At 38.2% G+C, this 15853-nt stretch overlaps 1 protein-coding gene across 2 annotated transcripts in view; it reads left to right on the top strand.

Annotated features, from left to right (window-relative positions):
* Nucleotides 1-15853, top strand: part of ARMC3 (armadillo repeat containing 3) — a 91627-nt gene that overhangs the window by 55328 nt on the left and 20446 nt on the right. For both annotated transcript variants that reach the window (XM_050937372.1, XM_050937373.1), the window contains 4 exons: nt 9198-9441; nt 10638-10774; nt 13565-13733; nt 15075-15175. In XM_050937372.1, coding sequence (XP_050793329.1) covers nt 9198-9441; nt 10638-10774; nt 13565-13733; nt 15075-15175 — 651 coding nt within the window. The remainder of the gene's footprint in view (nt 1-9197; nt 9442-10637; nt 10775-13564; nt 13734-15074; nt 15176-15853) is intronic.

Here is a 15853-nt window from a genome sequence, read left to right as displayed (position 1 = left end):
AAGAAGAGCAAAGTTATCAGACTAAAAGATTTAAAAATTTTCATTTTCATTTTCATTTTTAATTGAACTCAGGAGAGCTACTCATGTTGGTAAAATTCTATACATCTAGGTAACTGTATGGCCTCTATAACTGTAATACCTGAGCACCTTTTTACTTATATGTATAAGTGTTTGCAGGGTCTGGACCTTAGGCTATAAGGTCCAGATCAGGAACTTGCTGCTTGTCAACAAGGCTCATCTAGACCATGATCCAGTGCCCTCTAAAGACAAGGGGAGTTCCACCATTAATTTCAGTGGGCATTGGATCAAGCCTCTGTTGAAATTCTTTGGTCTGCTGACCCAGCATAACTGCTGGTCCATTGTATCTGGACAATGCTTTATAAATAATAAAATGGACCTTTCCTGAGTTGAGCCCCTATAGATTGTTCGGACTATGGGGCCATCCTTGAACTGAAGGGGCAGAGGTAGGAAGTAGCCCAGGGCAGTAGATTAGACTTTCTGTTGGGTGAGTCCTGATAGCATTTCATCAGACAGGGTCCTGGACTGGGACCCAGTGGAGATGGAGGGCCCGGGTCCCAGTCCAGCCCACTGTTTTTAAAGAAGTGCTTTCAATATCCAGCGATGATACAGACGACTAGAATTTAAATATGCATAGCTGTCAATGGAACAAACGTTAAGTAACCTGTTTGTTTACATTTGGAATGTATCTCTTCATCAGTAGCCCAGCTAGTGCCCTGCACCGCATCCACATTAAATGGTAAAACCATAAAACTATATTGTACAGATACTTTAATTTTTAATATGTTCTATTTTATTTGGTTTTCTGTTAAAAGTGTGCTAGGGAGTTCCTGATGGTGGAAGCTATAAGAGAAAGGAAAGTTAAAAAAAAACCCTAGTCTCTCTCAAATCATAGATTGGGTCTGACTCACACGTTAGATTAAAATGAAAGAGTTATTACCATACAAGATAATCTTTAAAATTAACATAGAAGTATCAATGTACAAAAATACATAAGAAAATACTTGATCTATTGAGTATGCGTACAATTGCAAGATCTCTTCTGAGGGCTATATTTTAAAACAGTGGTGTGTGATCATTTATAATATTACAGATTTTATTGTTTTTCCTAGTTTAAATGTCTCTCTTATAACTGAAGTTTGTACTCCTGAAAGAGGAACCTATAGCAGAATTTCACTAGCTGTATTGTATGAAGGTAATATGTCTTAATACTGACCCCTAGTGACAATCAGAGTGAATAATTTCTTGTGGTACTATTAGGTTTAAAAGTAGACAGATTTTTGTTTGGTTTAGCTGTTAAATATTATTTTTACATTTGCACCCAAAGACTCTATTCTGCTAGGCATTGTACAAAACAAACACAGTTGGTCCTTGCCCTGAACATCTTACTGTTTTAGTTTGGTTTTATTGTCCTTATAGGTGCTTTTCAGAGAGGAAAGAAAGAATAGTCTCTACCGAAAGCAGTTCAGTCTGTGTATAACCACATTGTGATGGAATGTAACTTAAATTGATTTGGTTTGGCCCAATAAAGTCTGTAAAATTGCACTAATAAACTAGAAGTGAAGCAGTAACTTCCATTCAAAACTGGAAAATGCATCACTCTAAATTTCTTTTTAAAAAAAAAAACAATTGAAATCTAATACCATAATAGCTTTCAGGAATGGGTAATCATCTGCAACCTTAAGATGATGTCAGGTGACAGACACAAAGACACCTGAGGTAAAAATTCAGATTACCTTCCTTTGTGCAGTATAAGAGGTATTACCTCAACCAAATGCTGGTTTTTTTCATGTGACACACAAATGTCTGGCTATATGGAGGAGTCTCTCCTCTTAGATAGGGTTACTGTAGCTGCATTGCTAACAAGCACTGCTTACTGCAGAGTTCTTTGATGGTACAGAGGAGTTACCCTTTGTTGGTGACTTTTCTGTTTTTGACTCAGTGTTGTTCATCTTCTGATGACAATTCAGCTCTGAAACAATTTAGGGACATGTTGGCGACAGAGAACTCTGTTATGCCACAGAAAATTTGTTCATCTTCCTCCATCCCACAGAAACCATAGAATCATAGAAATGTAGGGCTGGAATGGACCTCAAGAAGTCAAGTCCAGCCCCCTGCGTGGAGGCATGACCAAGTAAATTTATACCATCCCTGACAGGTGTTTGTCCAACCTGTTCTTAAAACCCTCCAATGATGGATGATTGATCACCATCCTCTTTATAACAACTTTTAACATATTTGAAGACTGTTAATAGGTCTCCCCTCAGTCTTCTTTTCTCATGAATGAACATACTCAGTTTTTTAACCTTTCCTCATAGGTCAGGTTTTCTAAATGTTCTATCATTTTTGACGCCATACCACTCTGAGATACAGGCCTCCTGAGTACCTAATCTGGAGGAGGCATTTGTGTAGTAGTTATACATGTCAAAAATGATTCCAAACAGGAAAGAGAGAGTCTAAATTGGAAGGATAACGATTATGTACAGACCCTATCCAATGGAAGATGGCAAAATCTGTTGTACCATAACACCCTCTTTCCCTCAAGCCCTTGCAATGTGATGATCACTGTCCTTGTTAGCTGCAGAGGACTGGGACTACCTTCAGAGCTAATAGACAACAATCCTTAACTGACAACATTGAGCTCCCACTGAATGACAAGAAACTGTTTCCTTCCAGACTGGAGACTATCAGGGTTGGGAGTCAAACTTGTTTTTCATATAGCACTGAAGGGTATACCTACCCTTTTATTACTGCATGCCATTGATAGGCTATTCAGTAATACACATTGAGATACAATTTCTCATTGTGGTGAATTTTTTTAATGAATTAAAGATGCCAGCGCTTTCTGAATAGTACATTTAAATTTTAGTAAATAATCTGATGAGGCAAATTTTCTGATGTTCTTGAATATAACAACTGTATTAAAATAACTTTGTTTCGGTTGCAAAGCTAAACAGTGACAATTAGGAAATGGCAGATTTACAGTTGTCCATGCAATCTTAATTCAGCCCTCTTGTGAAACCATTGTGTACACTGAATGTTGCAGGGGTCCTGCTGGAAAAAGAGTATGTGTTCATGTAATTAAAGATTTCATCATAATGCATGTGTTCAAGGGCTTAGAACTAAGGTTGCACAGGCAGCCTTAATTCTGGCATTTCCTAATTACTGAGTGCTTGACTATGCAAATTTAATAATGTTCTTTTACCATAGTATTTTATATGTCATTTCTCAGTTTGTTTTAAAGGGAAAAACAAATTCTGTAACAGTCCGTCCATCATGCACCAACAGCAGGTTTTGAACCTTTTGTGTAGCAGCACAGACTACTACTATTTGAGTTACATTAACTGTTGGCAGGACAAGGCTGTGATCCCAGAAAGGAGGATGAGCTGCTAAGGCCAGGTGTTGGATATCTGGAAGACTGGCCTGGTGGCATAACTCTGTTTCCTTCTCCTGGTCTGGGGAAGCTCTTACCCTTATTTGGTGCCCCCAAAAGAGGAGATGGGCCACTTAGATGCTGGGTCCAAGAGGTAGTTTTGGGGAACTTGGTGTGGTTTTTTCCTCTTCTCTCCTGACCCGCAATGCTGCAGCTCCTCTGGCAGCTCTCAGACGTTCCCATTGCAGTATCTGTTGCTTCTGCTTAGAATGTTCATGCTACTATCATTTTCCTGAGCAATACAGGCAAGCTAAACATAAATGGAATTTCAAGGAACAAAGAAAAGGCCGTTTCCTAACCAAAGGCCTTTCTCTCTGCTGCATTTCAAAGCCCTTATGCAAATAATGGAGGTGTTAGAGCTCCTCCAAAAAAGATTGCAAAATCTTTTATTATGTAAAGAGAGGCAGTCTAAATAAGGAGTTCACTACCATCTCCTCATGTAACATGGATGTGAATTTCAGTATACTATCGTGTTATAATTGAGTTCTTTGTAACTATTTCAGGTAAATTTAATGACAGATATTAGAATGCATCAATGGGCTTCTAAATGGGTCAGCTGTTCCAGTCCCTGCCAACCAAGGGAGCTTAAGACCTGGTTGCCTCAGGACTGCTAGGTTTATTGTCTTTTTAACCAGGTACCTGTCACTAACAAAAACAGGAACAGAGTTTTTGGGCCTGAACCAGTGAATGAATATTTCTTGTTTACAGATATCAAAATTGTAAACTTATTATTTATTATTTGCATTGTGGTAGCATATAGTGGCCCCAATCAGGGAGCAAGGTACACACATAATACATAAATCAGCATTAATCTCTCTTGTACATCACTGAAAACAATGAGAGTTATTTAAGTGATACTGTACATGGTAAATTAATTTATATTAATAAGTTGCTTTAGGAAATTATTATAGGTGAAGATTATGATAACCACAAGAGACATGTATTGCATATATACTTCTGTGATTAGTTATTCTGATTATATGACAAGACAAATAAAGATTCCACAAAGCACAACATTAAAAAAGAGGAAAAAAGAATATCCTTTGTGTGGATTTCAGAGTTCTGCATTGCTGCTGTTTTCTTGGGCTTTGAAGTTGTTTTAGAGTCAGAAATTGTGTAATTGAGCTAGATCAGAAATGCCTAGTGTGGAAATGAAGTCATATGATTTGACATATATAGGCCCTGATTTTAAAAAATGAGTTTGTGTAATAAGATGCACATAAATTATGCATAAAATTAGGCAATTATGCATGAAAATTAGGTATATGCATGCATAAATGGCCAGCTAAGCACCTCACACACAATCACGGTAATTTTGCACACAAATTACAAACATTTTGAAAATGAAGTCCATAAGGAGTTCAGTGTCCCTGTGTGAGAAGATAGCATTTGATTTTTTCTGAGCTGTAATTGAGTGAAATCTCACTCTGGATGGAGTGCAGCATAAGAACCTATGAAAAGATGTAGGGTAGTGGTGGAAGTGGCACAAGATAAAATTACTTTTTAATTTATCTCATGAGTGCCAATAAAGCACAGCCCTGCATAAGCAGTGGTGTAGAGCTGCGCCCCCTAGATGTAGTTCAGGGACAGATTTTACAAGTAAATCTGTCAATTTATTTGAGTTAAAATTCATTTTAAAATGGGTCCTTTATGAAATTTAGTACTTAGTGTCAGATCATGACTCTCCCCTGTAGTGATACCGTGAAGGGAAAAAAGAAAAAAAATGTCTTTAAAATCAGTTTTATCTAATCTGGGAACACAAACACTAAAATGTATTAATCGTAATTGTATGTTTATAGAATGGCATCACTACAGGCCAGAGTTAAGATTATTTGGGGGCCTTAATTCTGGAGTGGGGCAGGAAACTGTTTTCCTGTCCCTGAAATATTTTTGAGAGTTTGAACATTTTTACCATCCTGAATCAGGATGAAAAGTCAAAATGTTGAAATCATTTGGGCATTGATAAAATGAAAATTTTCAAAACTTTCAGAAGTTTGATATGATTATGACTTTTTTTATTTCTAAGACTTTTTTCACCCTAATTAGTTTAAATTCAAACACAAAATGTCATTTTGAATGGGAAAACCAGAATTTTTTGTTTTGAAAATGTCAAAATGAAACATTTTGACAATTTCAAACTAGAACAATACAAAATTAATATGGCATGCATGAAATGGATTAAAAAACTGGCTAAATGACAAGCATATATTGTTCTATTTTTTTCCAACATTTTTTCAAGTCAAGAGTTTCATTGAAACTGACGCTGTTTTGTGAACAGTTTCAATTTTGATGATTTGGTATTCTTTGACAAAAAAAAGGTTAATCGAAAAATTCCTGACCAGCTCTACTTAAGTCTGCTTTTCCTTATTTTAACCTGTGTGGATGTCTTTTAATTGTATCCTTACGTCTGAATTTTCAGGACTTACAATGCTATTCTTTAAAAATAATTGTATTAGCTTTAATAAAGCTATCACAAGTAACAATAGTAGTGTAGATATGACAGCACGGGCTAGCTGTGCAACTACAAGCCCACTGGCCACCTGGGGTACATACTTAGGTTCTAGCCTGGGCCGACATATCCACATGACTATTGTTACCTGTCCTAGAGCTAGATTAAAACTAGCATGAGTAAGCCTAATTGTGTGCTACAATCACACCTTCACTTGTGTCCCAAATCTCCATCTGCAAAAAGAGGATAATAGTACTCCCCTATCTCATAGGGTGTTGGAAGAATAAATCCATTAACGACGGGGAGGCTCTGATACTACAGTAATGGAAGCTGTATAAGTAGTTACAATCTTCACTTATATTGTAGACATATCCTAAATAACTTTCCCAAGGTCACGTGGGAAGACTATGGAAAAGTAAGGAATTAAACTGAGGTCTCACAATTCCCAAGCTAGCACCCTAATCAAATCAGTGGACTCCACCTCCCCTGCAAACCCACACTTACGTACCTATGCAGGGCTGGATACAATATTTCCCCTTATTGTTCGAGCTCCTGGTAAATTCTGATCCTGCAAGATGTTTCATACAGTCAATTCCTGTTGCCTGTTGGTGTAATTTTTACTGGATTTTTTTTCAGTCTATTCCATGTTAGCCTTGATTAGATTCTGGGAGCAGCAAAAACAAAGATACCAAGCTTCAGAATGTATTTTTACAAAAATGGAACCTGGGATTGAAATTTAGAGGTCTTATGTTCTGAATGAGATTGCAAGGTGGAAAGATCTGTGGTGCTCATATATGTTTTTAACAATAGCTTGACACACCTGCATGGCATGAATACTTCTGGTCTACTTGATAATTTTAGGTATATGATTGTTTTATAATTGGGAGAACTACCTGAGAGATTTTTGGCGAGATCCATTCACCAGATTCTTGTTATGGCTAAAAGGAGAGCAGCACATCCAGATTTCTGTTGTTAATATGTTGACAGAAATTTACCAAAGCTAATAAAAAACTATAAACTCTTCTGTTGCAGTAGCAATGTGGATATGATCCTGAAATAGGGAGTTTACAGTTTTTAAAGAATATGTATTTCTGTAAAGATATAAAAATAAGAAAGCACAAGGAAAATTAGATTGCCATCTGCGTATTTCCTGTGTTAACAGCATTGCCAACTTTTGTTTAACAAACAGATCATACCAATGTAAAATTACTAAGAAAAAATAGTAAATTGGGCATATGCCTCAAGTCAGTTGATATACATATACAAACTTATAAGAAAAAGAATTCAATTCTTACAGTGATTTCTGCTACTCTGTAATACTGCAAGAACCAGTAACATTGATATTAACCATAAGAAAAAAGGAGAATGCACATTAGAGCAGGAGAAATTAGAAATCCATCCCCAGTTTAGCAGAGGGTGGGGATCCCAGAGAACAAGGGGAATAAACCTGAAGCTATAGAAAGAATAACCATCCTAACATGTTTGAAGGAAGTAAGATATAGTCCTATCCTATCAATCCTCTTCTTTTCTCTAGGACACTTAGGCCTGGTCTACACTAGAGGGGTGTGATTGATCTAAATTACACAACTTTAGCTGAAGTCAACGTATTTAGATCTCACCACGGTGTCTTCACTGCAGTGAGTCGACTGCTGCCGCTCCCGCGTTGACTGTGCCTGTACTCGCGGCAGTGGAGTAGAGGAGTCGATGGGAGAGCGCTCGGGTCGCTAGACTAGATGCGATAAATTGACCCCTGCTGGATCGATCGCTGCCCACCGATCTGGCATGTAGTATAGACATACCCTTAGGGAAGTAAACACATTTTTCCCAAAAGGGTTCAATAGTGAGTTTGTAGCCTAGAAAATGTACACATTTTCAACATGAGCAACTCAGAGCTTTGCTGAGAATCGCAGCATTTCTGTCCCATCCAATCCAACTTCTCTCTTGAGGGCTCAGATCAGGAAAAATCAGGATTTTAGTATCTTAATAAGTAATGTCAGCTGCTACTTTCAGGATTTTTTTTCTCCTGGATGTTAGATAGGGAGATGATATGATGGCATTGCCTATATTGGCCTTATTTCATGGTTTGCGCATAGCTCCTTTTGTTAGAGATGGTTTCCTAGAAGATTAGATATCAGTTCTTCTACAACTTGGGCTTCAGATTCAAAGTTATTTAGGAATCCTACAAGTCAATATTCTAAGTGTTCACCTGGTTTTCTAGTATTTCCAACCATCTTACCATTGCAGAATTATGATTAACAAGAAACTTTTCAAGTCTGGATGATTCTTCTACTGTCTTTACCTTCTTAATGCCTGATTCTGATCTCATTTATGCTAGTATCAATCAGGTGCAATGCCAATGACATCCACAGGGTTACATTAGTGTAAAATTGGTGTAAGAGAGAGCACAATCAGTGCTCTCACTCTGCACATGGTTCAACCATGTTCACCTGTTCCATGGTTCAGTGGTTATAATTTTTTCTCCGTGATACACCGGAAGATGTCTCAGTGTCAGGGATTCCCTGGGTGGCATAAAGCCAGCACAGCAGCCCTCTTCCATTCCCTCTCAGTGTCCCCATCCTTGGGGCAGACGATGATTGAGTTGGCCCACAATTTAGTTTTGAGCTGCTACATTTTAAACTGTTTCCACTGCAATGACCTCCCAAGGGTCCCTTCACCTGCTGTAGATTTCTGGAGCTCAGCATGTTTTGACCATGTTCCCCACCTGCCCGCAATATACATTGGGCACTGAGAAGGGGTGGAAGAGGGCTGCTGTATTGGCTTAATGCCATCCAGGGAATTATACCAGAAAAAATATATCAGTTATCACTTTATGCACTATAATCCCCATTTTACAGAGCTAGAGGGTTAAGGACTTGATTTTTCAGAGGTGCTGAGCATCTGCAGATCTCCTTGACTGGAAATGGAGTTGCAGGTGTTCAGCATCTTTAAAAATCAGGCCATAAGTCTTTTCCTCTAGGCCTCAGAAGGAATCCATGTCTGAGCTGTCATTAGAACTCAGGAATGTCTGGCTCTTTGTCATCTGTTTGCACTGTGCTTTCCTCAACTCCACACAATGAATGAAATGTATTACTGGTATCAAAGTATTTTTCACGTTTAGGTGCATTTATATACTGTAATTCAGAGTTGTACAAATAATTACTGTTGGGTTTTTTTAACGTTTTATTCATGTTCTTTTTGAGATAAAATATTGATTTGGTTTGTAAATACCTTAAGTTTAAAAATATATATATTTGGCTTTAAAGTAATAGAGATTTCCCCCCACCCCTATTTAACTAGTGCTGTTGCTGAAGCTGAAGGAATCGAGCCATTAATAAATGTCCTGAGTGCTAAGAGAGATGGGACTGTTGCTAATGCAGCTACAGTACTAACAAATATGGCCACGCAGGAGCCATTACGTCTCAGCATCCATGGTGTTATGAATGCAATTGTAGAACCACTGCAATCTACCAACAGCCTGGTACAAAGCAAAGCAGCACTCACTGTGGCTGCATTTGGTTGTGATGCTGATGCAAGAACTGAGGTAAGTCTTACGTTACCTTTTATCTGCTCTGTGGATATTTATTATATTTACTTTTTTTAAATAAAACTAATATTTGTGTTTTGGACTTTGGGACCAACACAATTTAATATGTGTGTCTGAAAAAATCCTTTATTTTATATAAAGTAAATCAGTTTGTGTCTCCTTAATAGATAAATTCTCATTCATATAAGCTTAGTTCAGTTTGGCATGAGCACTTGGAAAAACTGAAATATAGAGGACCCTCTGTAATCTTCATTTCATCTCTATACATATACATAAAGCTGAATGGGCCAAGTTTATCTCCGGTGAAGCTCCAGTGATTTCAGTGAGCTTTCACTCCCTATGAAACTTGACCACCAACATTCAGAAACATTTAAAATTAATTTATTCCCCCAAAAGGACCTTTTTGAAGCTCAGAAGCTTCTCCTATTGTTTTACTATCCATCTTCCAGGCCCTTGTGGCACAGTGATTAACCCCCTATTAGGAGAGTTGGACATGACTCTTGTAAACATAATTCATGGAGAAGATAATTAATCCTTTGGTCAGTCAGACCCAGTAAGTGAACCTGTGCCTACCTATTTATCAATGGCCATGTTTTGATTCTTCTTGCACATACACATCCCATAAATACAAAACCTTCTCAAGGGTCAAGGCATCTGGTCAGGTCAGGAAATATGGGGCCTGGGCTTATCCATTTATCTATATCTATATACTTAGAACATATTTCCCCCTGAAAATTTGAATGACTGATATTTCCATGAGTATTTGGAAGACGTATTGGAGCACCCCAGAAAAAAGGGTGTTAATGAGGCTATGGCACACATACAAGATAACACAAATTAATATATATTGTGATGTAAATTAGTTGCCAGGAGGCATCAGAACTCTGAGAATGCTGTACAACTCTCCGGGGCAACCTTGGGATGTACATTCTGTACAATTTTTAGAGTATAATGACTAAGAGACTGGAGATAGAATGAGTATGTGTATTTTTCCAGCCCACCCTTAAGCTTCTTTTTCTATTTGGAGAGTGCAATAGATGCAGAAAGCTTGTGTGTGGACATTCTGCCAGTCCCTTCCATCCACCCGCATAGCTTCTCCTCAGGACTTGAGTGTTTCAGAGGGGCTTGCACAAACTTTCCTCAGTGGGTTGAACATAACTCTACATGACAAATGTTTTTGTGTCTCTTTTTAGTTAAGAAATGCAAGTGGACTTGAACCACTTGTTAAATTGCTACATTCTAAGAATGATGAAGTCAGAAGAAATGCCTGTTGGGCAGTTATGGTTTGTGCAAGCGATGAACTAACAGCGGTTGAACTTTGCAGGTTAGGGTGAGTAGAAAGTGTCAGGGCGTAGAGGGCATGGTTTGGATGAAGATATTAACAAAGCTGCTGTTTGTATATTTTTGATTTTATGCCAGAGTTAATTGTGCATTTTAAAAAACTAAATTAGTTTCACAACGTAATGTTTATATCAGAAGGAAAGTTATAGATTCTACATGTCAACTATACTAGAAGAAAATAGGTTGAAATGGGGCCTGCCTGCCTGCCTGAAGTTACGGAAGCATTCTCAGTATTGTTACTATGACGGAACTTAATAAAACTCTGTTTAACATTAAAGGTAAACTTATATCAACAAAACTTAGGGCCCACCATGCAAAGGCCATGTACAACTGAGATTAGCACTATGGGCCAAATTCAGCCCAAATGTGAGGAAGTGCAGTCCCACTGAGGTCAACAGAATTTTTATATATTGAGATGTGTACAAAAAAGTGCCTATCCAGGGTTCTGAGTGCCTTTGTTATACATAAAGCACAATCAAGCAAATACCAACAAAATAAATGCAACAGTCTCCCCAGACTTAGGAAGGGAACAATACCCACCCCAGCTACAAACCAAATGATGAAAGCCAAACCCTTTAACACCACCCTGAAACCAACAGGCAGCCACTGCAGCTCACATGGAACACTACTGTAATGTGCTCCTGATGGGAAACTCCACCTAACCAATGAGATACAACATTCTGCTTGAGCTACAGTTTCCAAGTTGATTTAAGGTGTAACCCCATGTAGAGTGCACTAGGGTAAATTTAATCTCAAGGTGACAATGGTACAGATGACAGCAATAAGGTTGCATCCAAATGGTTGCAATCTCCTGACTGGACATAGATGAAAAAAACTGTTCTGATCACTTCAAGTATATATTCTTCTAATAGCAGCTGGGGATGGTGCAGTAATCCTAGACTTCAAATTCTGGCAATGAATGAAGGGCAGATATTGTCTTTGTTATATTTTCCCACTACTTGTCCAGTATTACTAGCAGCATTGCTTCTGTCTTACTTGGATTGAGCATCAGCCAATTAGCCCTCATCCTTGTCCCATTCTCAGCCAAATGCTTGGTTAGGAAGTTGATAGCACTGACTGAGTCAGATGAAATAGACATATAAGGCCTCATCCAAAGCCCACTGAAGTCAATGAAAATACTTCCATTGACCAAATAGGCTTTGGATCAGGTGCATTAAATTGAGTGTCCTCAGTATACAATACTGTAGCCAACACCTCCTTAAGCCTCTTAATATATCCACATTGAAGAGGAAAGTGGGGCAAGAATTCCCCATCAGAAAATCATTGGGGCAGAAAAACAATTTCCCACAGTTAACACCTTGAACTTCCCTGATAGGGGGGAATGAAGCTACTGAAGATCAGCTCCTGCTAGGCTTCACAGGTGAGTGAACAACAGCTCATGGTCAACAATATTGAAAGCCTGTGCACAGATTGTTAAAGGCCAGGGCAATATGACATGTCTAATTGCTCAGAGAGCTGTCTTTCCATCACCTTCATGATAATCTTAAAGAAAAATGGAAGATTACTGGACAGTAGTTGGACAGCTTGTCAGCTCAAGTGCCATTAACAAGTAATGGTTGGACAACGGCTTTCCATATAAAAGCCGCAGCCTGCCTTTCCTAAGGGAGGCATTGATCATCTCCATCAACAATGCATCCAGTTCTTCCCTGGTGTTCACCGCGCAGGAAGGACATAGGTCTGAAACACAGGTTGTGGCTTGAAGAATTCCCAGTACTTCTAGTACCTCAGCGAACATCACTGGCCTAAATTTAACCTGGGAAGTTTGTACCTACTAGATATCATCCTGCACCCACAAAAGCAGGCAGTTCAGTCTGAATCTGTTTGATTTTCTCTGCAAAGGCACTTGACATTTCTTCTGTGGTTGTCACTTGTACCAGACACTGTGCAAAAACAGCCTGGATTGGTCAGGTAGTATGCGACTCAGGTCAAATCTGCTGATCAAAACATAGCAGACTCTGTTGTAGAAACAGAGAAACTCTTCTTTCACACAGCATAAAATCTCAAAAATTCTTTATTGTACAATTGGTTAGATTCGGCACGAGACTTTCCCCATGAGCACTCTGACCATTTTTCATCTCATTTCAGTGGTCACAAATCATCTGTAAAGAATGGATTTGCACACATTACACAAAGGCTGAATTTTGCTTCCAGGTCCTAAGTAAACATAGTTGTGCTGAAGCATCACAAAAAGGAATGTCGTGCAAGATAATTACTCTTTTCTTTCTCTACAAGGACTCTACAATCTCCATACATCAGCATCTGAGTTAGCTGTGTTAGCCTGCAAGGCTTATGGAAGAACCATAACTCTTCTGTGGAATTGTATATTTGGTTATTTTGTACTATAAAATATACATAATACATAGTTAACTCACCAGGTTCTTATATGAGTTCAGATTATCCTTCTGTTTTCTCTACTTTTACACTCCCCTTATTTTCAAGATCTCTAACACAGTCAACATTCTTCTGACTTAGAATTAACTAGAACGCCCCTTCTTCTTAATACTCCTACTTAACTGGCTAGATGAATGGCTTTTGCTTGTGAGTAATATGAAGGATGTTTTTTGCTACAGACAGAATGCTGCACCCCATTCACAGCCTCCTGCTGGCCCATGGGGCAGGAGGCTAGGATTGAAAATAAATGTGTCTCCAGAATAGCAGTGCAGAGTGCCATCTCTGTACTGTGTAGTAATTAATTAATTAGTACTTAATGATGGATTAGTCACATTAATTGAACAATTCTTTCTATTTTGTTGAACAGTGCTTTAGACATCCTGGAAGAAATTAACTTGTCAACAGGGCGCAAAAATAACTTCAGTGAAGGAGCTCTGGACAAGCTACTTGATAACAACCTTTCCCAAAAATACAGCCAAATGGGGTACTTATCATCCAGTAATATAATTACTGATGGGTTCTATGATTATGGTCAGGTAAATTATTTTAAGTATTATTTAAAAGTCTATGCAGGGCCTGACTTTTCACTCCTTCAGACTAAGTATTGGGTTTATGGCCCTGTTATGCCTCCAGAATACAAAGGAGTCATAGCAGGGACCAGGATCTGGTCCCTTGAATCACCTTGCTCCCTTCTCCTGTCCTGTGCTGTGCCAGCTTAGTGCACTTTGTCACTCTTTTGATCACCTTCTTTGGCAAATAAACCCACATCTTTTCCCATGCTGTCCCCATATCTAGAATCTTCCCACTGACCATTAGTGCTTTGCAACTACTGTCTCCTTTTTCAGATCCCTCCTGAGATACTTGGCTCCTCTCCTGCTCTTTTTCACTACAATTTGTATAATAAGATTGTCTTTCTGAGTGTCACTCTGAAGCCTAGTGTCTACTGAGTCAGTATGAAGCAATGGAAACAGCAACAAGCATGGTTAAGAACTCTTTTTGTTCAGAATATCACCAGATTCAGTCATCCCTGTGATTCAGGGTCTGCTACTGTACAGTTCTGAAGTTCACAGCCATTTTTACGTTACTAATTATACCTGTGAGATATTCAGTCACAGTAAGGCATGAATCTATGCCATGCCAAGAGTCCTCGTCCATTGAGATATCAGAGGTAACTCAGCCAGTCACCACCCTTACTCTACAGTTAATTTGCATGGAACAATTCATTGATTATGTGGGAAACTGCACAGATAGTGTATTACTTGACCCAACTGCCATATCCAAACACGGGCTTTCAGCTACTAGTATAATATATTAATCTGTCATCTAAATAACTATGTTGTTTTTTTTTCACAAAAGGAATTAACAGGATGTGAATATAACAGACCAAAATATGCTTTGTACAACCCTCTTTCCCATAAAATGGCCTTTCTAGAAGGACCACTCCATACTTTGTCATCTGTTGCTGTCTTAACTGTGGGTGGGATTCTCAAAAATGCCCAAGTATGTTATGAGCACAAGTCCTATTGAAAGTCAATGGGTTTGTGCTCCTAAATCACTTGAATTCTTTTAAAAATCCCACCCTGGATTGTGTGAACCTGTCTTTATTCTGAACTAGTTTTGGATTATATACTAGTAATAACAACAATTACAAATGAAATTATTTGTAAAGTGGCTTTTCAGTGGCAGGTAAGTGAAGAAGCAACTGATTTTTATGTATTTCATTTTTATATGTGGTTGTAATTTTGAGTTCTCAGCTACATTGTTAAAGATTCGGAATCTTAAATGATTCTTTTTAACTTTCATTTTTCAAAATAAGCTTTTGCATTCACCTTTTAATAGAATAAAATTTCTTTTCTTTTATTCTAATTTTCCTGCAGGTAAAGCCTGGAGTGAAACTTTTGTCTTTGGAGGAACTGAGTATACAAGAGCTTAATGATCATCGTGCTATAATTTTAGTTAATGCTAAACTACCAGAAGTGTGAGTCAGATTTACTTTGGAAAGATTACATTTCATTAAAATAACTTGCCTTTTTCCCCTCTCCATTCTCATAGCCCAACAGTACTGCAACTTTGACCTTCTATTGTGAGTGAGATCTTTCTAGGTTAACTTTAACATTGTGCTTCCTTTTTCAGGAGCCAAAGGTTTTGCATTTTATAAACTCTGAATTTTGATATATTTTTCTTTAAACAGCACAGAATTGTTCACTTGAGTTTGTTACATTTAGAAAAGTGAGCCGTGAAAATTTTCAATTTAGCTCCAATTCTTGATGGAGGGGCTCCCAAGGATTTAGGAGAGCATGCTATCTGCATTGATTACCAGGCTCTCAAAGCTTAGTATCTGTCTCAGAATTGCAATGAGGCCCATGAATTTGCTGAACTTCTTCCCCAACCAAATTCATGAGGTTTAAATCAGTATGTCCCCAAAAGCAAGAAACAGCCAAGCATCATACTCCCTGGTGGCCTTCTACATTTGTGGTGCAGTAATGTCAAAAACTGATGTCCACCTCTTTCCTACTTAAATTAAAGACCACCTAACAAACTCTGTTGCATATGAACTCAGGAAATTGGTAGTCTGAAAATCATTTAATCTAAACAGTCTCCCAGATTAGAGAAGGTTCTGTCAATATTTTGCAAATCCCAAACCCACCTCTCTGTT

The sequence above is a fragment of the Gopherus flavomarginatus genome, chromosome 2 (genome assembly GCF_025201925.1).
Source record: "Gopherus flavomarginatus isolate rGopFla2 chromosome 2, rGopFla2.mat.asm, whole genome shotgun sequence".
Lineage (NCBI taxonomy): Eukaryota > Metazoa > Chordata > Testudines > Testudinidae > Gopherus > Gopherus flavomarginatus.
The sequence above is the reverse complement of the archived record's forward strand: the minus strand, read 5'-3'. Positions and strand labels throughout refer to the sequence as shown.